The sequence below is a fragment of the Cornus florida genome, unplaced genomic scaffold (assembly GCF_030987335.1).
Source record: "Cornus florida cultivar Cherokee Brave unplaced genomic scaffold, ASM3098733v1 CherokeeBrave_3.0.0_Hap2_Chr05, whole genome shotgun sequence".
NCBI classification, from domain to species: domain Eukaryota; kingdom Viridiplantae; phylum Streptophyta; class Magnoliopsida; order Cornales; family Cornaceae; genus Cornus; species Cornus florida.
Genome location: NW_026775575.1, coordinates 20,641,000 through 20,667,352, shown reverse-complemented (window position 1 = coordinate 20,667,352; position 26,353 = coordinate 20,641,000). Strand labels below are relative to the sequence as shown.

The 26,353-nt window shown below is 38.9% G+C and overlaps 1 protein-coding gene across 1 annotated transcript in view; it reads left to right on the top strand.

Moving 5' to 3' along the window:
• Positions 1–26,353, top strand: part of LOC132306177 (ABC transporter G family member 28) — an 87,158-nt gene that overhangs the window by 58,712 nt on the left and 2,093 nt on the right. Inside the window, exons 10-13 of the mRNA XM_059803460.1 lie at positions 22,080–22,574; positions 23,051–23,199; positions 23,948–24,237; positions 24,331–24,464. Of these exons, the coding sequence (XP_059659443.1) occupies positions 22,080–22,574; positions 23,051–23,199; positions 23,948–24,237; positions 24,331–24,464 (1,068 nt within the window). The remainder of the gene's footprint in view (positions 1–22,079; positions 22,575–23,050; positions 23,200–23,947; positions 24,238–24,330; positions 24,465–26,353) is intronic.

Below are 26,353 nucleotides of genomic sequence, written 5' to 3'. Positions count from 1 at the left end.
CGACCGAAATGGGGCTTCGGTCGGCCGAAGCGAACTCCCCTGTACTGGTCGACCAAAACAGGCATTTAGGTTGGCCAGTTGTGACTTCAACAGTGACTGAAGTTTCTGGATGAACCGGTCGGCCGAAACAGGCATTTCGGCCGGCCAAAATGGCTCTGCGTGCAACTCCTACTACTGAAAATACTGAAATCATGAAAATGAATAATGGTCTATGGAAAACTTTGCAAATCTGCTTCAAACTTGTTCTAAAAACACTTCAAATGGTAAAACTACATACTATGGTTAAGATCATCAACATTTAGATATAAAACGACATCGTTCATCCATGCAATCAAGAGCTAATGTATAGTCTTTACATTAATCCAACTTCACATCAAAATATTATCAAGGGTTGAAAGTTATGTTACAAGGCCATGTTTTACAACTTGTCACATTACACGATGTTGCTTTACAAATGAAGGCTCAATACACAAAAGATAGCGAAGGAAATGAACTCCAAGTCCCCATTCAAACTTATGGAGGATTGTCATCCGCCACCTCCTTCCAATGACCTGAAAAATGTTAAATATAAGGGGTGAACAATTTGCTTAGTAGGCGGTGCCTAAGACACACCTCTTGTAACCCTGTGAATCCAAACAATGAATAGGAATATAGAAGACAGATTATGCTATGCCGGGAGAAAATACAACAAAATACAAGACTAAAATGAACAATGTGATGCCATGGAATGCTATGCCGTGTTATGTCGCTCTCCGTTTTCAAAATCACTTCCTTTCTTCACTTTTCAACCGTTAACATAACCCGTCCCATGGCGGCACGAGAGAAGGATTGGCCACTGTCCATAACCCATGGCAACTCCATGGCGCCATTTGGGGCCAGATAACTCAGCCACACTAGGGATTTTCCCCTAGTTCCCTTTAGGTCATGCTAACGCCACAGCCCCTAGGCAACTCCTAGGCGACCGGGTTTTCACAAACCCATTATAAAAACTTATTCCCAAAAATCCTTTTTTTTTCTCCTTTCAAAAACAATTCTTTCCCATTTTTCCTTGCCCAATGCTATGCATGAATGCATCATGCTTTTCCATATCATGTCAATGTCCATTATCATACATCCAAATTAAGCTCAAGTCACATAGCATAATTTTACAAGAAATCCCAAAGGAAATAACATGCTTTCACATAAAGAAATTTGACAATTTCTAAACATAGTAGGCATAAAATAATATCAATTAAGCATGCTTTTCATATAAATCAACTACTACACATAGTCATAGACTTCATGTACAACAATTAATCACTTTAGAGAATTAACACAATTTAAGCATGCTAGGCAACAATTAACAAGGATGATTCATAAGGGAACAAGAAATTTCATGAATTAGGAACCCCTACCTCCAAAATGTGAGAAACCCCCAAAAATCCCTAGAATTTCGAAATCCCTAGGGTGCACCAAAATTGAAATTGCTTACACCCACTTGTAGCTCTCGCCGCGCTTTCCGTTTTGCCGCAAACAGCACCCAAAAATTCCAAGGAATGAGAGATTAATTGAAGATTGAAGCTTTGATGGGAGAAGAAAAAAAAGAAACCAAGAATGAGAGGGAGAAAGAGAGCTTATGGGGAGAGAGAGAGTTTTGAGGCCAAAGTGGCCTCTTGGCCACCAATTCTAGTTAGTGGAAAATGGGTCCCACACAAAATTCTTTTTGATTTTTCTTTTCTTCTTTTTCCACCACACATATGTGCACACAAGCCACACCAATACCACATAAAATACACGTAAATAAATCAAATGAAATGCAAATGGAACCAACCGATACCCCCCGTACTCGACAATTCCTGTAGTGGGTCCTACACGGGACCGTTCCGGCCTGAAAAACGGAAAAATGCCGAAATGGCAACCCTTGCATTTTTAAGAGTCCTGAACTCAATAGAATGCTCTAAATTACTCTCCGACACACCCGGCACACCCCACGGTGTCCGGCACGCAAAACGTGAAAAGATGAAAATGCCCTTGCCAAAAACGGAAAATCCTAAAAATGGAAAACGGTGAAAATCAGAAATATTACAGTTCCTCCAACTTGGGTTATAGATTCTGGTGCTTTTGATCACATGACTGGCGAGTCTTGATATTTTTCGAATATGGAAGAATCCTCCGGGCAGGTACGCCTTGCTGATGATTCTTTTACACCGATCGTTTGTAAGGGTATTGCCCCTTTATCTCCTGATTTATCTTTACAGTCTATTCTTCATACGCCTAAACTTTCCCTTAACTTATTATCTGCTAGTCGCTTAACTCGTTCCTTGGCCTGCTCAATGACTTTCTGTCCTGATCATTGTGTTTTTCAGGACCTAGCTACGAAAAGGATTTTTGGCTGGGGGTATGAGAGGGACGGGCTGTACATCTGTGGGACATCCCTAATTCTTGCACATGCTTCCGTATTACCGAACTATGGAAGGCATTCTTTTACAAATCAAACTCTTGATTTATGGCATGCTCGTCCAGGACATGCTAATTTTTAGCATTTTTATCTTTGTTTCCTGCATTACGAACAGCTTGTAGAACCCATCAGTTTCGGCGTGTTATGTGTGAGCTTTCTAAACACACATGCACCTCTTATATTTCGTGTATACGTCGTAGTCCTTATTTATTTGATCTTATTCATTCTGATGTATGGGGACCTTCCCCTGTTACTTCTTAATCTGGTCATAAATATTATGTGACGTTTATTGACGATTACTCTAGTTGTACTTGGGTTTATTTACTTAAGTTATGTTTTAAAGTATTGTCTACATTTATTTCTTTCTTGCAAATGATTAAAACCCAGTTTAATACTATTGTTAAAACCATCCGGTTAGATAATGGGAGGGAATATATCTCTAATGATTTTCGGTCTCATCTTAATCAATTGGGGATTCTTCATCAGTTGACATGCCCTTATATAATGGAACAGAATGGAATTGTGGGACGTAAAAACCGTTATCCCATGAGTGTTGTTCTGTGTCTTTTACGTGGTATACAGGTTCCTCAATCTTATTAGAATATGGCAGTTCTCACTATAGCTTTTTTTATTAATCGAACCCCTGGTCAAACTTTAAGGAATAAGGTTCCATTACATATTTTGCGACCAGACAACACCCTTTTCCCTATTACTCATGTTTTTAGATGTACATGTTATGTTCAAGACCGACGTCCAGCACGTACAAAGCTTGATGATAAAGTCATTCGTTGCGTTTTCTTGGGTTATTTGACTATGTCAAATGGGTACTGTTGTTATGACCCTAGTAGTCGTCGGATATATCATTCTCTTGATGTGACTTTTTTCGAAGATATTCCCTTCTTTGGCACATCTTTTTTGCAGGTTCCGTCTTCTACTCCATCTGCAACTTTCTCACCCTTGGCTCGGCCTGCACTAGTTCTTGCCTCAACATCTCCTCCTGCGGCTCAGCCCGAGCTTCACGTATACACTCGTCGCCCACGAGATCCCCCTTATACTACCCTGCTACTGTCCTCTTGTGGTACAGGTAATCCTAACCCTGCTATTCCCTATTCTACTTCAGATCTTACCTTGCCTACTGTTGGAAATCATATCTATAGGCAGATTTATTGTGTCTTCATTATAGGCTTATGTTAAGGCTTTTGTTTAGGGATTTAATTTTAATTTTCTTTCCATATTTGTAATTTTCCACTTGTATATAATGATAGTCAGGCTCTCAAATTGAGTATGCCAATTTTACCAAATCATTTTCCTACTTCTACCATAGATCCTGCATCGCCTACTTCTGATTCTGATTTGCCTATTGCTCTCCGCAAAGGTAAAAGGACTTGTGTGACTAATCATCCTATTGCCCAGTTTGTTTCTTATCAAGGACTTTCACACAATTACCGGGCTACCTTGCTGCCACCTCAGCTATTTCCATCCCTCGAACTGTATCTGAGGCTTTTAAAGACCAACATTGGATAGCAGCCATGGCTGCTGAGATGGATGCCTTGCAGAAAAATAAGAAATGGGAGCTTGTTACTTTACCACAAGGATGTTGTCAGGGGCTTATTTGTTATTACTTATATAATGTTGGGGTTATTTGTAATTTCTGAAACTTGTTATTTTAAATAGAATGCGGTGGAAGGATGAAAGTATTCTTTCATTCTTTCTCTCTTTTCCCATCTCTTTCTCTTAGCTTTGTTCTTCTTTTTTTCTTCTTCTTTATCACTTACTTTTGATTTGATTATATTTTAAAGTCAATCTGGTATCAGAGCATGGCTTGTAAAGCTCTAGGTTTGTAGTTAAAACCCTTGGGCAAGTTTATGTAAACCCTAGTGGGTGTGAAGGATTTTGAAGAGATTCCAAGATGGGATTTGTTTACAAGGAAGTAGTGTTAATCACATCCACACGTACCGTGGTTTTTAGAGATTGCAGTCTCGATCGGTGATTTTTTGTGTTTGCGGGGTTCTGCAACAGCTGCTTTTTGTTTGTCGTTTACGATTCTGGTATAGTCTACTTTGTTGCTTTCTAGGGTTTGTGTGGTGACTATGTGGTCGCTTTTTTATGCATCTCAGAAGATGGTAATCTTTTTAGTTGAAGTTTGTGTGTTAGAGAGGTGGTTCTTTACGTAGTTTGTTGCTGTTTCTGTTTATGAGGATTGTATGCCCAGAAATTATTTGATAAAATGTCTGGCTCGGAGGTGACTTCAAAAGAAGCTGGGTCTTCTCGTAGTCTGACTCTAGTAGTGGGAGGTAGTAGTGATCACCATCCAGGCCTTTGTATTACGACTGTTAGGCTGGATGAGACGAACTATGTGGAGTGGGCTTAATCTGCTTGTATGCATATCACTGGTCGTAGGATGATCGACTATATCGAAGGGACTGTCACGAATCTCTCCAAAAGCGATCTTGCATTCAAAGAGTGGAGTGCTAATAATGCACTAGTTATGACGTGGTTGTTGCAGTCCATGCACCCACATATCAATAAAGGGTTCTGTTTGTGAAAACAGCTAAAGAGCTATGGACGGCTGTGGAAGAGACGTATTCATCGGTTGGTAATTTTGCAAAACTGTATGAACTTTAACAACAAATTTCAAGATTCAAGCAGGAAGACCAAACTCTTGCTACATATTACCACACTCTACGTGGTAAATGGGAAGAGTTAGATCACTACTAAGACTACATACTTGTGTGTGCAGCTGATGTTAAAGCATTTCATGCTATGGTAGAAAGGAATCGAATCTATGAGTTCTTGGGTGGTCTGCATTCGAGATACGAGCATGCCAGGGTACAAGTGTTGGGCAGGTATCCAGCCCCTACTTCTGTTAGAGATGTGTTTTCGTATATCCAGGCTGAGGAGAGTAGAATGAAGGCTATGTCTGCACCTGTATACACTAAGCTTGAGCCAGAAGTACCATTGTCTGAGAGGTTTGCTCTTGCGAAGCGTCTTAGACACACCTCTTACGACCCCCTGAATCCATACAATGAATAGGATACGAGAGAACGGGATCATATCTTCGGGGAAAACAAGTAAAACAACGATAATATCAACAGATACATACGCAAATCGTCCAATCACCAACTGTGCAATGTATGTCAATGAAATGCCATGCCATGCAATGTCGCTCCCCATTTCTGAAACACTACCGTTTCACCTTCCAAACCGTTAGTGTAATCCGACTCAAGGCACCTCCAAGGCATCACGAAAGGAGGATTGGCTAACCATCCACGACCACAAGGCACCTCCAAGGCGTCGTATTCGGCCTAGTTAGCTCAACCACGCTAAGGTCTCTCCCTAGTCCCCTCTAGACCACACTGACACCACGGACCACTAGGCACCTGCTAGACATCCGGTTTTCAAAAAAATTTCTCAAAAATAATTTTTCATTTGTTTTTAAAACAAATTTTTCCCTTTACTTTCCCAATGGCAATGCATGAATTATGCAATTTCTTCAATGCCATGACAATATAGAAATGTCATACCTATCATGCACATCATTTAAGCATATTTAAAACATGAATTTCCACACAATATTGTATTCTCATATTTCTGAATCATGGCATTTTACATACTTTAAATTTGCAAATCCAACAATTAAATTCTACACATTCCATCAACGTCATATTCACATTTTGAGAAGAAATTCTAAACATTTATTTCCACAACTAATAATCCCAAATTTACATAGCAATTGGCAAACATTTTACATACTTGTTATTATTGAGCATACTTTTCATCACAACAAATTAATTTAGTTCATAGGCTCAATTAACACACCACTTATTATCATAAACACAACTAAATACGATCACCATATTTAAAATAACCAAAACTAAGCATGCTTATAACCAACTTTAAAAAGGAAAATTCACAAAGAATCAAAGAAATTGTGAATTAGAACACCTCTACCTCGACCTCTAAATTGAAGAAAAGCCCCAATTTAAAGCCCAATCACGAAATCCCAAGGTGCACCAAAAACACGTTCTTCGACTTTGCCTTCAATGGCAAAGTCTAATTCACAATGACTAAGGAGAGATCAAACTTGAAAGCTTGAAAAGAAAAGAAAAAGAAAAAAAAATAAATGAAAAGGGAGAGAGGGAGAGAGTCTGCGTAATGAGAAAGAGATAAATGAGGGTCTGATGACCCAAAAGTCATTTGTAATAACTTTACAAAAGACGTGGGTCCCGCGCCTATGTATAAAAATATCTTTTTAATTTTCACTTTACACCACAAATTTAAATATACATCCGCTAACTATGATACAACCACAATTAAACATGTATCACACAATTGTACATTAAATAATACTACATGAAGTGTAATGGACTCAAAACACAACTCCCGTGTACAACAATTCCGGTAGCGGGTCCCACCCGGCACTTTCCGGCTAAAAAAATGGAAAAATGCCAAAATGGCGACCGTTGCATTTCTAAGAGTCCTGAACTCAAATAAATGCCCCAATTAACTCTCGAACACATCCGGCACGCAAAACGCGAAAAGACGAAAATGCCCTCGAAAAATTGAAAAATTGTAGAAATTGGAAAATGTTAAATATTGGAAACATTACAGTCTACCCTCCTTAAAAGATTTCGTCCTCGAAATTTACCCTCCTTAAAGAAGGAGGCCGATAGCCACACACCTTCCCGAGAATACCTCACAAAACCCCAAAACTATGAGGTCACCAACCTTATTGCCTTAACAACGGACGTCACCAGGCAATCAGGAACCACTGCCACGAAAACCCAATGCTCACCTCCCTATAAGGGTACTCATTTCTCACAACACCGCAACACAAAACCAATTGGTACGCTCTACACTATACTCAACTCAAAACGGACATCGGTCCACTCTATACTGCCACGAAAGGCTCCAAAGTTCAAAAGAAGAACGGTCGTCAGACCATCGAACATGACAATATCCATACCCAACTCATCCTTCAATGGACACACTAAACCCCATACAAGGAACCCCGTCCATCGCACAATCAAGCTCAACTCTAATCTACACATCCCTGTCAAACCAAACACACTTTATCTTACACTTAACTACACCATTACATTTCCGTACAAACGACTATCAACCACACCAATCTGCAATCACTATACTTATCATCCTCAAGATAACCAAACAATAATTCTCCCAACAACTACATAAACATGAGTCACCAAAACAATAAAACGTACTATCATATACCTAGAATCCAAATCCTCAAAAACAAGATCTTCAATAGTCAATGGTTGTACCACAACCCTTTATCGGACACTTGATCCTACCTAACACACCTCGTCACCCGAGACAAATCATCTGAGTTCACACTGTCACATCGACACGACGCGTAATACCGTGCTCTCACTGTCACTAACAAGTCAAAACAATCATTGACCTTTGACCCAACATCGTGCTAAAGAGGGATTGATTCAAGAGAAATGGTTGGCCAGGCCATTCTCATCCTCGATCCGGTCTCAACACAGATGTCGTTCCTGTCCTCAGGTCCAAACCTCAAACACAACCCCGCACAATCCACAAAACAACCGTAAGGTCCATTCACTTTCAATCCATCGTGCTACGTAATCCTTAACAGCTATACAATCACATACTTACTCTAAAAATCCCAATCATACTTTAATCACACAACCCCTAACAAGCTAAAAACAACATAACACCAAATGTCACAATCATCGACCGGCGTAAAAACTCTCTAATGATCTCATAGCACCCATACCAGGTAAACAACTCCATAACATCATTCAGTTCAATTCTTCTTCAAAACACACAATACGACCGTCCCATGCCTGAAACCTCAAAACCAAAGTCAATCACTCCTATTATTCCTCAATGGAATCACACATTCACTCTCTAGCTGCTTAGCACTCAAACAATACCAACACTTGTTCTCAAGACACTGCTCAAATCAAACATCAATAAAAACACCCAAGTACATGACTCACATCACATCACCTAATCATCCTCGAACGTACAGTTCATGACACATCCCCTTTCCCTCACCGTTAATACCAAACACCGGAAACACACAATCTTTATTTGGCAACTCTTGCCTCACACCACCGATCAAGACCACTCTCAAAACAAACACCACCGAAACCAAAGACCCTACCTCCCTCCGTGGGAGTGAGTCAACCCAAACAACCAAACCTTTACCAGTGAACTCTAACAACGTAACAAACCACACATAGGTCCGTCTATTCGCGGACGCGCACAACTTTTAGATGAAGGACAAGACATACGGCAAACTACGTCCTTATCAGTACCAGAACAAATGGAAGGGTAATGAACCCCGCACTCATCAGGGACTAACAACTCATACCCGAATGCACCTGACACCCTGTCACATGCTACTCACCAATCGTCCAACCGTGGACACCCAATCTCACCTGAGATGAAATGAACTCCTTACACACAAGGAGAAGAACCAACTAGAAACACATACGGGACTACGACCTCAATTCTAGGCGACCTCGCCACGAACGGACCGTCATACACTATCAACACAGAAACCTCGCATACGATACACCGCGATACCCATGCAAGCCAAATCAAATTAGATCCATACTACTCATTCCATCTCTACCTTCCCAGGCGATACTGCCTCAATCACCGTGCACACAAGACCCGTAACCTCAGTCACAACTACCCACTGACCCTTCAAAAGAAAAAGATGCTTATATGGCAACACCACTCTCACTGGCCCTAAAGACTAAGCTGTCTACAATCACCTCGACTGATGCACAACCCCCTTCACCTACTTGATAACATATGGTAAACAATGCATACTCTCCAATCCACCCTTTGATCATACCCTAGACCATTCTGCTCATCCATACTAAGACATCACGTCACAATGCCTCTACTACTATCATCCTCGAATGATAACTCGGACTCACGTCCCACCAACTCAACAGGCTACCGCCAAGTAATCTCTTCCTAAGCATCCCTAGGATGACACCATCACAACAAGAGAGTAAGTATTACTCTCAATACTCCCTACAACGGTTACCATTTACCACTAGAAAAGAGCCTCCATACGGTAATGCCATACCGATAAATCCTCAAAACAAAATGAGCATAAAACTTAGAATGCTCAACACCCAACTGTCTCTTCAAACCATCTACAACACAATCAGTCATCAACACTTAATCGGCTACTCCGACCATTCTTCCCAAGACAATCTACATACTCAACCAAAGAAACCTTACGCCCTAGTGTCAACACCATTACTTTCCCTCTTTACCGTTCCTCTGAACACCCTTGGCTCCGACAAAAGTCATATGGGGCTACCAACTAAACCTACGGGGTCCCCCTCGTCCCAATCATTCTAATAATTGGTCTATCTCTTTGGATTCTCAAACAACCAGTACTATGTCCTGATACCCTAGACACAATTGAAATACAACTCCAGTCCACATCCTTCAAATTCTAAAACACAGTCCATTTGGTAACACAGTACCTACCATCAATCATTTCATCCGCAAACGACTAAACATACTAGTGACCACATACAACCTGCCTTATAGTGCAATCCTGCACTGCACAACTAAAACTGACCAATATATACCACCTCGAGACTTTCTTGACAACCGTGACAACCTATAATCCCGCTCATCTACCAAGCTATGCAATCAACTCACCGAGAGTTAATTACCCGTAACACGCTCCTGTAGTTTCCCGATATGGGAATTACTCCTCAACTAACCAGTCTCTAAAACAGACTCTTACAAGAGTCAAAACCACGAAATGATCCACAACCTGCAATCGATCATTCGGCATTGGCATGACTCCAGTCAATGCCTATGTCACCCTAGACCTATAGAGTCCAACAAGTCCTCTTAACAGTCGAAACCGACACGCTTCCTCACACACAACAAAGACACCATGCCGTGAAATATGAACCCGTTCTAAAGTCGTGCTCTAAGCACCGCACAAAATGCAACAAGAAGATCAAAATGAATACACACCAAATGGCTTAGTCCACGAGCTAGAAGTCAACACCTATAGTTCGATAAGAATCTGTACCCAACAACCCTGGAGCAACCGAGCTCCTCTCCTACTCAGGTCAAAACTAATACAACCCTTAATGCCGTGACAAGTACTCTACCGTACTAGCAACCACCCCAATGCTCAACCGCATAAGCATATAAGAATAAAGTATACACATATACAAAATGGATGACACCCACAATACCATGTTCATTACTTGTCACTTAATCATAAAAGAAAATTGCACCAACCGTGCCTATTACTTGTCATCGTCATGTATCACATACTTTTCACCTTATCATATATAACATGCTTTCAAATACTTTCACATTTCATTTACATAGTTGGTTCATACAATTATTCTACATATATGGCCATGTAACACAAATTTTAGCATTTAAACACGTAAACATGTGAACACTTATCAAGAAAGCGTGCCCTTTTAAAACCGTAAACACATAAGCATATAAAGCAAATAATCAGTTACACATGCTTTTCAAACAATTAAACACATTAACGCATAAACATATAAACATGTAATTCAACTTCCCATGCAATCCTAGGTAGGCCTCTGCCCATCGTCCTAATGATATTCGAACCATCGCTCTGATACCAATTTGTAACGACCCGAACCCGAGGGTCTGAAATGCTAACCGGGTCCTTACTCGAACCCGAGGTCAACTAAGGACACTACTGTTTTTTCCTATGTCAATACATAATATACGTGTCATCCCAGGGTTTGTACAAAACAAGTGAGATCACAAATATAAAAGATGATAAAACAGTCCGCTACATAGTTGTCAAAGGTGCCGGAGGTGCGCGCCTGAGGCGCAAGGCGCCTCCAGGCGCCATGTTTGCGCCTTGGGTACACTTAAGGCGTCTGTGTTAAGAGAGGTGTGCGCCTTTCCGACCAAGGCGCCAGGCTACAGGCGCTATAAAGGCGCGCCTGCATGAAACTGTGGTTTTTTAACTTTTTTTCGCTATTTTTTTTTTGTTTGTTTATTGTCTGTGTCTTTGTGTAAGTGTGTATTGTTATATTATTGTATTCTATTATTTTATTACTTAATATAGTAGAAAGCTCAAAGCCGAAAGCCTTGCAAAAAAAAAAAAAAGAAGCAAAGGAAAGAAGAAGACAGAGGCAGCGAGGCAATAAAGTGCTCACTCGAACTCTTGGATCTGCGTCGCGCCGTCGGCAAACACTCAATAGGTAAGTTCTCCTTCTTCTCTCCTTCTTCTCTTCTTCTTCTCTCCTCCTCTTCTCAGATCTGCCGGATCTGTCAAAATTTTTTTTTCTTCTGTTCTTCTTCTTCTTTTCTTCTCTCGACTCTCGGACTCTCAGCTCTTTCTTGCCAGATTTATATCATTTATTTTTATTTTTCTTCTTCTTTTTATTTAGTTTTTTTCCTCCAGTTTTATTCTTCTTTTTCTTTTCTTTTTTTTCTTCTTTTCTTCTTCTTCTCTCGAGTCTCGGCTCTCTCCCGAGTCCTGGCAGATTTGTTTTTTTTTTTTTTTTTGTCTTCTTCTTTTTATTTTTTCTTTCTCCAGTTTTTTCGTCTTTGTTTCTTTTTTTTTCTTCTTTTCTTCTTCTTCTCTATAAAATCTCAAAGGCTCGCGCAAATTTCAACAATATTTTCTTATATTAAAATATGATTCTGGGACACAATTAATTAAAAATCAGTAATAGATCCTTGGGTTAGTCCAACGTAATGGATCCCCTTAGTGTTAGTCCAAACATCTTTGTCCAACGTAATGGTGTCTTTCAATGGTATTTTTTTTTTTTTTTTCTATTCTTTTCTCGGCTCTCTGTGCTTCTGCTCTTCAGAGTTCAGCTTCTTCTTTTATTTATTTTTTTTGTAATCTGTGCTGCTAGAATAAATTGTAGTATACAATTCTATGCTGCTGGAATAAATTGTAGTATACATATCAGTTGGTATATGGTATCATGCAGTCCATATATGCATATATATTACATCTCATATAGTAGATAAATCTCATATAGTATATGCAAGTAATAAGTGAATGTATATAAATGTATGAACATGTTATGCAGTCCATATATAATGTTTATGTTTGTTTGTTTTAGTTTTAATATGTTTGATTATTCACTGTTGGAGTGTTGAACTCAAGTACTTGATTTACTTGGTTTTGCAATCTTTATGTTGAATATTTAACTTAAGTAATTCATTTAGTTGACTTTTACATCTTTATATATACTATTGCATGTTTAATATTTTATTGGGTGGCTTTTGTTTTTTTTTTTTTTCAACGTGCGCCTTACTTCAGTCAGGCGCGCGCCTCGCCTTGCGCCTTGCGCCTCAGGCTCCAAGAGGCATTTGCGCTTTTGTGCGCCTTGAGCCTTTAACAACTATGGTCCACTAACCCATTCAAACCTATAAAGGAACGTCGTCCGCCACTTCCTTCCCGTGACCTGAAAAATGTTAAAATGATATGGTGAGCACAAAGCTCAGTAGGAAGCATCTAAGACACCTCTTACGACCCCGTGAATCCATACAATGAATTGGATATGAGAACGGGATCATATCTCGGGGAAAACAAGCAAAACAACGATAATATCAACAGATACATACGCAAGTCGTCCAATCACCAACTGTGCAATGTATGTCAATGAAATGCCATGCAATGTAATGTCGCTCCCCATTTCCGAAACACTACCGTTTCACCTTCTAAACCGTTAGTGTAATTCGACCCAAGGAACCTCCAAGGCGTCACGAAAGAAGGATTGACTAACTATCTACGACCACAATACACCTCCAAGGCGTCGTATCCGGCCTAGTTAGCTCAACCACGCTAGGGTCCCTCCCTAGTCTCCTCTAGACCACGCTAACACCACAGACCACTAAGCAACTCTTAGGCGTCCGATTTTCGCAAACACTTTTCAAAAACTTTTCCCAAAAACAATTTTTCATTTGTTTTTAAAGCAAACTTTTCCCTTTACTTTCCCAATAGCAATGCATGAATTATGCAATTGCCATGACAATATAGAAATGTCATACCTATCATCCACATCATTTAAGCATGTTTAAAACATGAATTTCCACACAATATCGCATTCTCGTATTTTTGAATCATGGCATTTTACATACTTTAAATTTGCAAATCTAACAATTAAATTCTACACATTCCATCAATGTCATATTCACATTTTGAGAAGAAATTCTAAACATTCATTTCCACAACTAATAATCCCAAATTTACATAGCAATCGGCAAACATTTTACATACAACTTGTTATTATTGAGCATGTTTTTCATCACAACAAATTAATTAAGTTCATAAGCTCAATTAACACATCACACCATTTATCATCATGAACACAACTAAATACAATCACCATATTTAAAATAACCAAAACTAAGCATGCTTATAACCAACTTTAAAAAGGGAAATTCACAAAAAATCAAAGAAATTGTGAATTAGAACACCCCTACCTCTAAATTGAAGAAAAGCCCCAATTTAAAGCCCAATCACGAAATCCCAAGGTGCACCAAAAACACTTTTGCTTCGATCAAATCGTAGATCTCGACGCGCTCTTTGACTTTGCCTTCAATGGCAAAGTCTAATTCACAATGACTAAGGAGAGATCAAGCTTGAAAGCTTGAAACAAAAAGAAAAAGAAAAAAAATGAAGGAAAAGGGAGAGAGAGAGAGAGAGAGTCTGCATAATGAGAAACAGAGAAATGAGGGTCTGATGACCCAAAAGTCTTTTGTAATGACTTTACAAAAGAGGTGGGTCCCGCTGCTATATATAAAAACATCTTTTCAATTTTAACTTTACACCACAAATTTAAATATACATCCACTAACTATGATCCAACCACAGTTAAACATTTATCACACAATTGTACATTAAATAATACTACATGAAGTGTAATGGACTCAAAACACAATCCCCGTGTACAACAATTCCGGTAGCGGGTCCCACCCGGGACTTTTCGGTCCGAAAAACAAAAAAATGCCGAAATGGCTACCGTTGCATTTCTAAGAGTCCTGAACTCAAAGAAATGCCCTAACCAACTCTCGGACACACCTGGCACACCCCACGGTGTCCGGCACCCAAAACGGGAAAAATCGAAAAATTGCAGAAATTGGAAAATGGTAAAAATTGGAAACATTACATGATGGCACCTTCACCTCTCCTAATCTTACCTTATCCTCTGTTCTTCATGTCCCAAAGCTTACCAATAACCTCCTTTCTATCAGTCACATTACAAAAGGATTGAATTGAAGTGTAACCTTTTCTCCATCTCACGGTGTGTTTCAGGACTTGGACACGGGGAAGACGATTGGAAGTGGATGTGAGGATAATGGCTTGTATTTGTTGAACGCGAGGCCAACTTCTTATTATGTTGCAAATCAATCTAGTGTTAGGAATAGTAATGTCAATAAAGATCTGTTAATGCGATGGCATAATAGACTAGGTCATTTACCTCTTCCTGTTTTGAAGCATGTGCTTCCCCAATTTGCTTCTGTTGAATCTTTTGAGTTAAATTGTGAAACATGCGTTCTGGGGTCTTTAATCTACTACTTCGTTACTTAGTTTTCGTTACTTTGTTGTGTTTGTTGATGACTTTAGTCGATATACTTGGCTTTATCTTATGAAAATCAGGAAGTTCATTCCATTTTTAAAACCTTTCATAGGATGGTATGTACGCAGTTTGGTTGTCCCCTCAAAATCCTTCGATCTGATAATGGAGGAGAGTTTATGCATGGTGGTCTTGCCTCCTTTTTTTGCTAATAACGGGATTGTCCATCAAACCTCTTGTGTTGATGCACCACAACAGAACAGTGTATGGTGTGTGCCGTTCCAATGCACCAAATTGCATGCAAAAGTAGAATGTAGAGTAGCCAAGTTTAAATTTATAAAGTGCCACTACTACCTCTAACCACTAATATAGCTAGGGTGAGTAGGGATCGTCCCAAAAGAAAGGAGGTGTATTTGTGCTTGGAGATCAATGTCAGATTAGTAGGTCGAGTGATCAAAGATGTTTTTGGTTGGTTAATTAAACTACAATATAAAGTAAATAAATGCAAAGTAAAACAATTGAAGTAGAATGGAATGTAGAGAATATATGAGAAGGATCTTGGGACTTAGAGGTCACCACTAAACATCACCTTCCTAGACACTCAATGTGTAATGATTGAGGGGAAAATATGTGTTGCAATACAAATGTGAGTCATTAATTAAATCAACAAGCATAGGAGACTAAATAAGTATATATTGTCTAGCCAAACTAATGAATAGCACAACATATCAAATTAAGCCATTATTCATTCCTTTAAGTCCTCAATCAATGCACATCATCAAATTAGAGAAATATACTACTTGCATTCATAATTATGGAACATCAAACAAGCATGGATTGTTCACCTATCTAATAAAATAAAGCAACTACACTACAACTAAGCTAGTGACATGAAAATTAAACTAATTAAACTAAGGTTCTGGCACAATCCATCAAGAAATAAGTATGAACCATCAAATAAACCTCAAGAGTATTCCATTTAAGCACCATGCCTTCACCATCACTAGATTCATAATATCAATACACATAGACATGCGTCAATGTAACAAAATCTAGAGATAAACACATGAACATCCATTCTAGCATATATAGACATATGAATAGAATTAAATGATCAATTGGAAGTATTAAACTACACAAATCATGGTAGAAACAAGATTTATATATATATATCAAAGGTCAAGACAAGAATTACAACATTAATCCCCATTAATTACAAAGCATCAAAGTCTAGGAGGCATGTTTAGGGAGCCCCAAGAAGATGTTTAGCCACTCATTGATGTTGTCATCCAACCCTCAAGGGCTATCTCCATGTTAGAAATGATCTTCTTCCTCCTTGGTGGAAACCCTAGAAGAGAGGAAGAACTTTCCCAATTTGTGTATTCTCTCTCTAATCTCGAGCCAAGTCCTTCTAATCTCACCAACCTCTTTACTCAAAATAGCCAAAATCCTTATATAGATAGCTCAAATGTCACACCCAATGGTTAGACCTCGTGCATTAGGACCTCCCAATGATTGCACCACGAGCACACATTTAATTTGGCTTGAAATCAACTTTTCACGCAACTCGAGGTAGTTCGATCGATCTCAAGGTTGGTTCGATCGATCGAACCTTGGCGGCGCCTTTTTGAAATAAAGACAAGGCTGAGATATTTTTGGGAAGAGAACAAAAGTGGTAGGTGAGGATAAGATCAAAGATGTTCGATCGATTGAAGAAATGTTGGATCGATCGAGAAGGTATTTTGCTGAGGATAAGGACAAAAGGCTCGATCCATCTTGGCATTGTTGGAACGATCACTGTGTGATCGATCTGAGCTTTGTTCGATCGATTGAAGAATGCTTCCTTTCACCAACTTGTTTCCACTTTGCTCCTTTCTTCCATTGAGCTTGAGATTGCATCTTTTATGCTCTAATTCAGTTAGATTAACTTATTTTAGGGATAAGTGCCTAAAAAGGGAAATAACATGAAATTAGACTAAAACAGGAAAATAAGGTAGGATAAGGTACTAGAACGTTCAAGCTTAAGGGGTTAAATGCGCACTTTTCAGCGCTTATCAGTGTAGCAGAAAGAAAGCACCGTCATGTTACAGAGGTGACCCGTTCTCTTCTAATTGGGATGGGAGTGCCTAAAAGTTATTGGGCTGATGCAACCTTAACAGCTACATACCTTATCAATCGCATTCCTACTAGGGTTCTTGGTTATCAATCCCCTTTCTTTATCTTACACCATGACACTGCCTTGTTTACTGTCCCTCTGAAAGTTTTTGGTTGTGTTTGTTATGTTCACATTCATCTTCGCAAGGACAAAATGGACCCTAAGGCAATCCGATGTGTTTTTCTTGGATACTCCGCCACTCGGAAAGGGTATTGGTGTTATAACTCTACCACTCGTCGTCGCTTTGTCTCTATAGATGTTACATTCTTTGAGTCTGTTCCTTTTTTTTTTTTTCCGCTGCTCAGGATTCTCTACAGGGGGAGACTACTATACAGGTAGAGAACCCATTGTCCATTCAGAGGATATGCCCCCTTCCTTTGCCTGTTCCCATTCAGGGGGAGCTTCTTACTGAGGTGCCTATGTCTAGTCCTCTTAACACTAATGATTTGCAGTAGGAAGCAGCCAATTGTCTACACTAGGAGGACAAAACAAGTTATTGACTCACCCCAGGACCAAGAAGTCTCCCTCGATCCAGGTAATTCCTTAGTTGACATTGATACTCCTGATTCTTTTCCCAATACCATTCTTGTTGATCTTGACGTCCCTATTGCCTATCGTATGGGTGTTCGTACTTGTACAAAGCATCCCATATCCCAATTTGTATCCTATGATGCCTTATCTCCAACATATCGTGCTTTCACTTCGTGTATCTCCTCTATATCTGTTCCTTCTAGTGTTTCAGATACTCTCAGCCAAACTCCATGGAAGAAAGCTATACTTGAAGAAATGAAGGCCCTTGAGAAGAATGGTACTTGGGATATTGTTCCATTACCTAGGGGTAAGAAATAAGTAGGCTACAAATGGGTCTACACAATAAAGTATTATGCAGACGGAACAATTGAGAGATATAAAGCTCGGTTAGTTGCAAATGGCTTCACTCAAACCTATTTAATTGATTATCTGGAAACATTTGCTCTAGTTGCCAAGATGAACTCTATACGTGTTCTTCTTTTTTTGGCAGCTAATTTGAATTAGCCCTTACATTAGCTGGATGTAAAAATGCTTTCCTTCATGGTGACTTAGAGGAAGAGGTGTATATGACTATGCCACTAGGGTTTAAGCTTGCTAATGGTCAAAATTTAGTGTGCAAGCTAAATAAAGCTTTGTATGGGTTAAAGCAGTCACCACGTGCTTGGTTTGAGAGGTTCAGCACTGTTGTGAAAAGAGTAGGCTACACACAGAGTCAGGTAGATCATACTCTCTTCATCAAGAAGCACCAGGGCTGCACCACTGCCCTTATTGTATATGTTGATGATATTGTTATCACTGGAAATGATCCAGAAGAGATTCGTCGAATGAAGTCATTCTTGGGGACAGAGTTTGAGGTTAAAGACCTCGGATCATTGAGATACTATCTTGGCATCGAGGTGTGCAAATCGAAGAAAGGGGTAAGGTGTTCATTTCTCAACATAAGTATGTGTTAGATTTGTTAGCTGAAATAGGCAAGCTTGGAGCTAGACCGATTGATAGTCCCATTGAGTAGAACCATAAGATTAATGATGTAGATGGAGACCCATTATATGATGTGGGAAGATTTTAGCGATTGGTTGGGAGACTTATTTACTTATCTCTCACGTGCCTGGATATTGCCTACGTTGTTAGTGTGCTTAGTCAGTTTATGCATGCTCCACGTACACCTCACCTTGAGGCAGCTCATCATGTTCTTTGCTACCTCAAGGGTTCACCTGGTAAGGGGATATTGTTTGGCAGTCATGTCCACTTGCGTGTTGAAGCCTATACTGATGCTAATTGGGAAGGGTCTGTGACAGATTGACGATCTACTTCAGGATATTGCACATTTGTTGGAGGTAATCTTGTTTCATGGCGAAGCAAGAAACAGTTTGTAGTAGCTAGATCTAATGCAGAGGCTGAGTTCAAATCCATGGCACATGGAGTTTGTGAGTTGTTATGGCTGCGTACAATGTTGGGTGGGTTGGGTTATCCTGTTCGCGAGTCAATGAAGTTGTATTGTGACAACAAGGCTGCTATTAGCATTGCCCACAATCCAGTTCAATATGACAAGACAAAGCACATTGAAGTCGATTGACACTTCATCAAGGAAAAGCTTCGTCTTGGGCTAATTTGTACTCCATACATCAATACACATGATCAGGTTGCTGATGTTTTGACTAAGGGTGTGAGCAAGACTTGCTTGCAAAATATGTTAGTCAAGCTGAGCATGATAGATATCTTTGCACCAGCTTGAAGGGGAGTGTTGTCAGGGGCTTATTTGTTATTACTTATATAATGTTGGGGCTTATATGTAATTTCTGAAACTTTTTATTATAAATAGAATGTGGTGGAAGGATGAAAGTATTCTTTTATTCTTTTTCTCTTTCCCCATCTCTTTCTCTCATCCGCTTTCTTCTTTTTTTCTTTTTCTTCTTTATCACTTACTCTTGATTTGATTATATCTTAAAGTCAACAAAGGAGAGAGGATTGTTGGCTGTAAATGGGTATTTACAGTCAAATATAAACCAGATGGTATTGTTGATCACTATAAACCTAGGCTGGTCACGAAGGGCTTTACACAAACTCCGAGGAAGGACTTTAATGCCACTTTTGCTCTAGTCGCCAAGCTGACTACTGTTCACCTTCTTATTTCCTTAGCGGCTTGCTACTCTTGGCCTCTTCACTAGTTATATGTGAAGAATGCCTTTCTTCATAGGAATTTGACAGAAGAAATTTATATGGATCCTCCTCCTGGTTTTCGGCTTTAGGGGGAGTATTCTGGGAAAGTGTGTTGCCTTCTAAAATCCTTATATGGATTGAAGCAGTCACCTCGGGCATGGTTTCACCAATTCAGTGATGTAGTTATTCCTATGGGTCACTCAGATCACACATGCTTCTTCCGTTGTAGTCTAGAAAATTATTGTGCCATTATCTTAGTATATGTTGATGACATAATCGTCACAGGAAATGATGTATCTTTCATTGACAAGGTAAAAATAGACCATGGGCAGGCTTTTGAGGTTAAAGACTTGGGTCCTCTTCGATTTTTTCTTGGTAATGAGGTTACACGCTCTAGGCATGGCATTTCGCTCTCTCAGCGGAAGTATGCATTAGACCTCAAATAGGACACTGGTATGCTTGGGTGTCGTCCTGCTTCCTCTTCTATGGATTCGACGCATCGGCATGATGCCGAGTCTAGAGACCTTCTTCCAGATCCGTCTGCTTATCAACGCCTTGTTGGCTGCTTAATTAATCTAACAAACACTAAACCCGATCTCACATTTGCAGTTAGTGTTGTGAGTCAGTTCATGCATGCTCCTCGGACCTCACACTTAGATGCAGTATACCGAATTCTTCGGTACCTCAAGTCCTGCCCAGGACTTGGTCTATTATACAAATCCACACCACAGCCTCTTATCTTGTGCTACACCGATGCTGATTATGATGGATCTCTGACTGACTGTCGCTGTACTTCAGGTTTCTGTACTTTTCACGGGGGCAATTTAATTTCTTGGAAAAGTAAGAAACAAAGTGTTGTGTCTCGTTCTTCTGCAGAGGCAAAGTACCATGCCATGGCTCAGGGCACTTGTGAGATCCTCTGGCTTTGTTCCCTATTGACTTAGCTAGGATTCCCTGTATTTAGTTCATCAACTCTCTTCTGTGATAACCAGTCTGCTATTATGCCCGCATCTGACTGAGTTCTTCATGAGAGGACAAAGCATATTGAGGTTGATATTCACTTTCTCCCTGTGGAGTTATCCATACTTCCTTCGTTTCTTCTACTAATCAGCTTGCCGATATGTTCACAAAGTCAGTAAGGCAATCTGCTCTTCACTCTGGTATTGGCAAGTTGGGCTTAGTTGATATCTTCACTCCAGCTTGAGGGGGAGTATTGGGAGAAAATGTAGGGATTTGATCTGTATTGGGAGCATCTCTAGGGATTGGATTTGATCTGATCTTAATTTGATTTAATATGATATTATTTTCATCATGTGCCTATTAGAGGCATAGGATGAGTGATTTGATTTACTTTCCACTTATATAATATTCAGTCTGTAATATAAATTAGGAGCATGGCTAATGAGAATTTGTGGCTTACAAGACATTCAACTTTATCAAAACTTTTCGTCATACCATTTTCTTTTGATTTTGTTTCCCTAGTTGTATTCATGCAGTAGGATTACTAAGCTAATAATTATCAATCACAAAAACCCGTCTTCCAGCATTTGTTAAAAAATTTGCAATTGTATCCACGAAAGAGGAATAAAATTCAATTATCACCTCCTTGGCTCCTTGCAATAATTTTCTATATGAGGATTCCTTTGGCTTTGATCAAAATAACCTTATAAACCATTTAACTCGTATCATAAAGATACCTTAGAACCACTAAGTCTGCCTAAGGGGCATAAAGCCTTTTCCTTAAGCTTCTAATAGTCAATGACAGACTTCTGCTTCTAATCCTATAGTAGTGATACATTAAGTCATTTGGTGACTCCCTAGTATGGTCTCAAACACCCCAAACACCCACCCACCCCCCCCCCCCCCCCTCTCTCCTCGCGGCGCCTGGCTTTTGGGTTCTATGATGACGAAGCTATGAGTGCTCGACTGCATTCCATCATTCCCACTAGGATAGGCTATTTTATGGTATACTCCTCGGGATCTACATTAGCTTTGCTCCAAATTGCTCGAGGCTAGGAAACATTAGGTCATCAGAGTATTGTGAAAACAGTAAGATAAAACAGAGATTCTTGGGGAGGTACCCAGCATCTATTTGCTAGTGATTTCATAAGGTTCATATGTTTCCAATTGTTCCAATGACTTCAATTCTAGGGCATTTTAAATTGCTTGTTTGTGAGACCTTTCTTATCTAACTAAAGATAATTTTCTGCTTCAGCTATACCTTGTACAAGATGTTTGATGATTTGATACTTCTAGCTAAAGGTGGTCTTACAGTTTATCATGGATCAGTGAAGAAAGTTGAAGAATACTTCGCAGGCATTGGCATCAATGTGCCCGAACGTGTTAATCCTCCAGATCACTTCATTGACATTCTTGAGGGAATTGTTAAACCGAGCCCAAGCTCAGATGTGAAATACAATGATCTTCCACTTAGATGGATGCTTCATAATGGGTACCCAGTACCCCCAGATATGCTAAATTCTTCTGGATTGTCAGCAGCATCCTCACCTGGGGAAAATTTAGCTTATTCAACAGATCCTATTGCTGCTGGATCAGATGGACAATCTTTTGTTGCAGACCTTTGGCGGGATGCCAAGTCTGTTTTTGAATTGAAAAGAGACCATATAGAGCATAATATCTTGATGTCAAAGGACTTATCGAACCGGGTAACCCCTAGTGTTTTCCTGCAGTACAGATATTTCCTCGGGAGGTAACTTAGGAATTCCTTTTTTTTCTTTTTTGGTTTAATTCATTTGAGCTGATTTTAAATAATCTCTTTGAATCTAATTGTATTTCTTGATATCTCAATTTTCTATATATTTCTCTTGTGCTAACTGCTCTATAGATTCTTTTCCTTGCAAGCACATCCTTTTATGACGTAAACCGAAGGTCTTTTTCATATACTAATTGAAGGCTATGAGCTTGTACCAAATCAATTCCAGTTTCAAATAAACAAGTCTCTACAAAAAATAAAAATGATGAGTTGGAAGCGGGAAATTGATAAGACTAATGAGGATCCAAATGACATGGATAAGTGAGAATATGTTTTTTTTTAATAGTGGAAACAAGAACTAATCCACTGAAGGAAATAAAATGATTTATCCTTTGGCTGTTCATTCTCATTATGATTGCATTTTCTTCGGTGGTTGGCACCTGACCTAGATGTTATAACTGGTTTTGTTTCAGAGTTGGTAAGCAGAGGCTACGAGATGCTAGGATTCAAGCAGTAGATTTTCTGCTTTTATTGCTAGCTGGCATCTGTTTAGGAATACTTGCTAGAGTGAGCGATGAAACCTTCGGTGCACTTGGATATACTTACACCGTCATTGCAGTTTGTAAGTTAAAAAAGTCAATTTGCTATGTCACGCTCCTTGTGAATCTTGTTATTCTTCTTCTTCTTCTTCTTATTTTTTTATTTTATTTTTTTCCTTTTCTATTTGTTGAAAGATTTAAATGATTAAGTTATACCCTCTCAGCTCTCTAACAGCTTAAGCTTTTGGAGTAGATGGTTGTTAACGCTATTTGTTCTTGAAGCTGTGGACTTACGATAGTAGGGATAAGTTATGATTGAGTTTTGCCCCCTACATCACATGTCTAATTCCATAAAAGCTCTCTTTCTTGTAACGGATAATATACCTGAGGAATATATATATATATATATCTGCAGACTCTATTATAATTAATTGTTTAAGAAGAAATACAAGATAGAGTGAATAGAAGTGTAAAAGGTTGAATGAGAATAATAATATGTAAAGGTTTGAATGAGGCTTGAACACTCATTCACAGCTTTGGTATTTTATATAGTAAAAAGAGCACACGTTAATATTACAAGAAAGGAAACTGAATAAAATCACTGCATAAATTCTATGCCTAGAGATTTGCGTAAATAAAATCAAATGCCATGATTCTAGCCTATCATATCTCGGATAATATGGTAAGTTACATTTATGATTCTAGCCTATCATATCTCGGCTAACAGTTTATTTAGAGAATTTATTAGAGCTGTTACAAGTTTTGCTGAAAAACATCTTAATATTTTGGTGTACTTTCTCATTTGTCCATATACTTATTGCTGAGTTTCAGCTCTCCTTGTCAAGATTGCTGCTTTGAGATCGTTTTCTCTGGATAAGTTACACTACTGGAGAGAGAGTGCTTCTGGCATGAGCAGCTTGGCTTACTTTCTCGCAAAGGATACAGTAGACAATTTCAATGCACTTATAAAGCCTGTGGTTTACCTTTCAATGTTCTATTACTTCAACAACCCAAGATCTTCCTTCTTAGATAATTACATTGTTTTGGTTTGTCTGGTTTACTGTGTGACTGGTATAGCTTATTTATTTGCCATCTACCTCGAACCTGGTGCAGCCCAACTGGTACATGCTTTTTACATTTTATACATTTAATATACTGCTTTACTAGACTGAAATACTGTCCTCCCAGTTACATGCTATTTTTATGTCCTGCAGTGGTCAGTGCTTATTCCAGTTGTTCTTACTCTGGTTGCACACCAGAAAACTAAAGGAGAAACGATGAAGGAAATAGAAAAAGTGTGCTATCCTAAGTGGGCTATTGAAGCATTTGTGATAGCAAATGCTGAAAGGTTAGACATGAATTCCTTTCTTCATTTGTACTCTTTCGTATACATAGTTGTTATTTTAATTGTCATAGAAGAAGTCCCATGCCAATATGAAAGCAAAAATATGTTGCTAGTTTTTCACGAACAATGGCAATGAAACTTTTTTTCTTTTTTCTTATCAGAAGTGAAAATTTATAGAAAACACCAAAAGAGGGGAAGTGTACACACAGTATTTATAGATGTTGTGGCCGCCAATAAGTTCGTGGTCAGAAGGTGTAATGGTATCGGCCATCAAAATCGTGAAGTTTACATTAAAAAAACCTTTTAAAACGAACAGATACACTACTTTTAACTCCATAATCCAATAAATCTTAATATCATGAATGCACATGAACATGGACCCTAATTATAGTGAGTGCACAATTTAGAGTTGTAATTGCAATTTTGCCTGAGTGCACAATTTAGAGTTGCAATTGCAATTTTGTCTATGTACGTAGCTTCAAAATCAGCTTGTGTACCTGTGTCAGAGGTAACACTACATTACTAACTTTTGAAGAACTCAATCAAATTCTAAACAAAATACAAACCCCAAGTTTTCTACAAAAATTTCCAAGATAGACTTACTGATTTAACAACCCCACTCTCTAACAATTTCGTGACAAGAGTCAATACATAGTAAACCATACATCAATTTTTTTTTTTAAAAATAAAAATTAAACTTAGATAATCTTTAAATAGCTTGATGATGTTTTGCACTGGATATAATCTGTAAAAAACACAGAACATTATACTCGTGCATTATATCATTGTGAAAAACTTATATTTACCAAAACAAATAAGATTTATGCAATTAAAGCATTAAACATATCAAATAAATAATATATGCATGTTTTCCATAATCCTACAAACCATTTAATAAAACACATGACCGTGATCAAATTTAACAAGAGAAGAGAAATACAATGTATTTAACTGCGATGTTGTTGCCTGATTTTTGTTTCAACCTGGGCTGCATTGCGACCTGGTTTTTTAATCCATTTTTCTCTTGTGGGGTCTTGGGCCGTAATGGGCAAAATTAACACGGGGGACCTTCAAATCGAAATCCGTCTCGAGCAAAGCACTTCTTAAGGGAACGTGAGCTGGGTTTAGACCGTCGTGAGACAGGTAAGTTTTACCCTACTGATGACAGTGTCGCAGCCCTGCCTCCTTCTTCCTCTCATGCTTGTCTTTCTGACAGACCAAGCAAGTCTTGACATATAACTCTATGTCATCCTCCATCTTGGGCCAGTAATATGATCTTTAATGATTTGCTTATATAAGAAACAAAACCACGAGACCTTGTCCAAGTAGATCATATTTTTCTGAATCTTGGAAAGGCCCTAGTTACCTCTTGACACTGACACCAAATTTTCCCCTCGAGTCTCCCAGTCTCTACTCCGTCGACAAATCCAAGTAGGGTGTTTTGGTGTGTGAAAATTCCTTATGTGGTGTTGGATCTTGTAGGCTCAGTAACAATAAATGTTCATCACCTCGGATGAATTCTCGCCCAACTATATGTTATTATGAATATGAAATAAGCCAAAGTTCTAGTAAAGATCTGCTATAATGCACGTTTAACTCGCTCTATTGCCCATGTGTATGCTCGGAGAAAGTAATATAATGCTTGCATTTCATTTTGAAAAACAAGATGTCTTCATATAAAGTTTAGAGTAATAAAAATATTAGGGTTTTAAGAGATTTTGTTTAAGAATGAAACTTAGACTTGCATAGCTTGACCGATCTAGCCAAGTGTCGATCATTCAACACCAGGCATGTGGCCTTCGATTGATCCCTTGATTAATCAAAGTTCCCTACCTTATATGACTAGGATTTTTATTTTAAGAAGTTTCTTAAAACAATTTTATGCATATCAA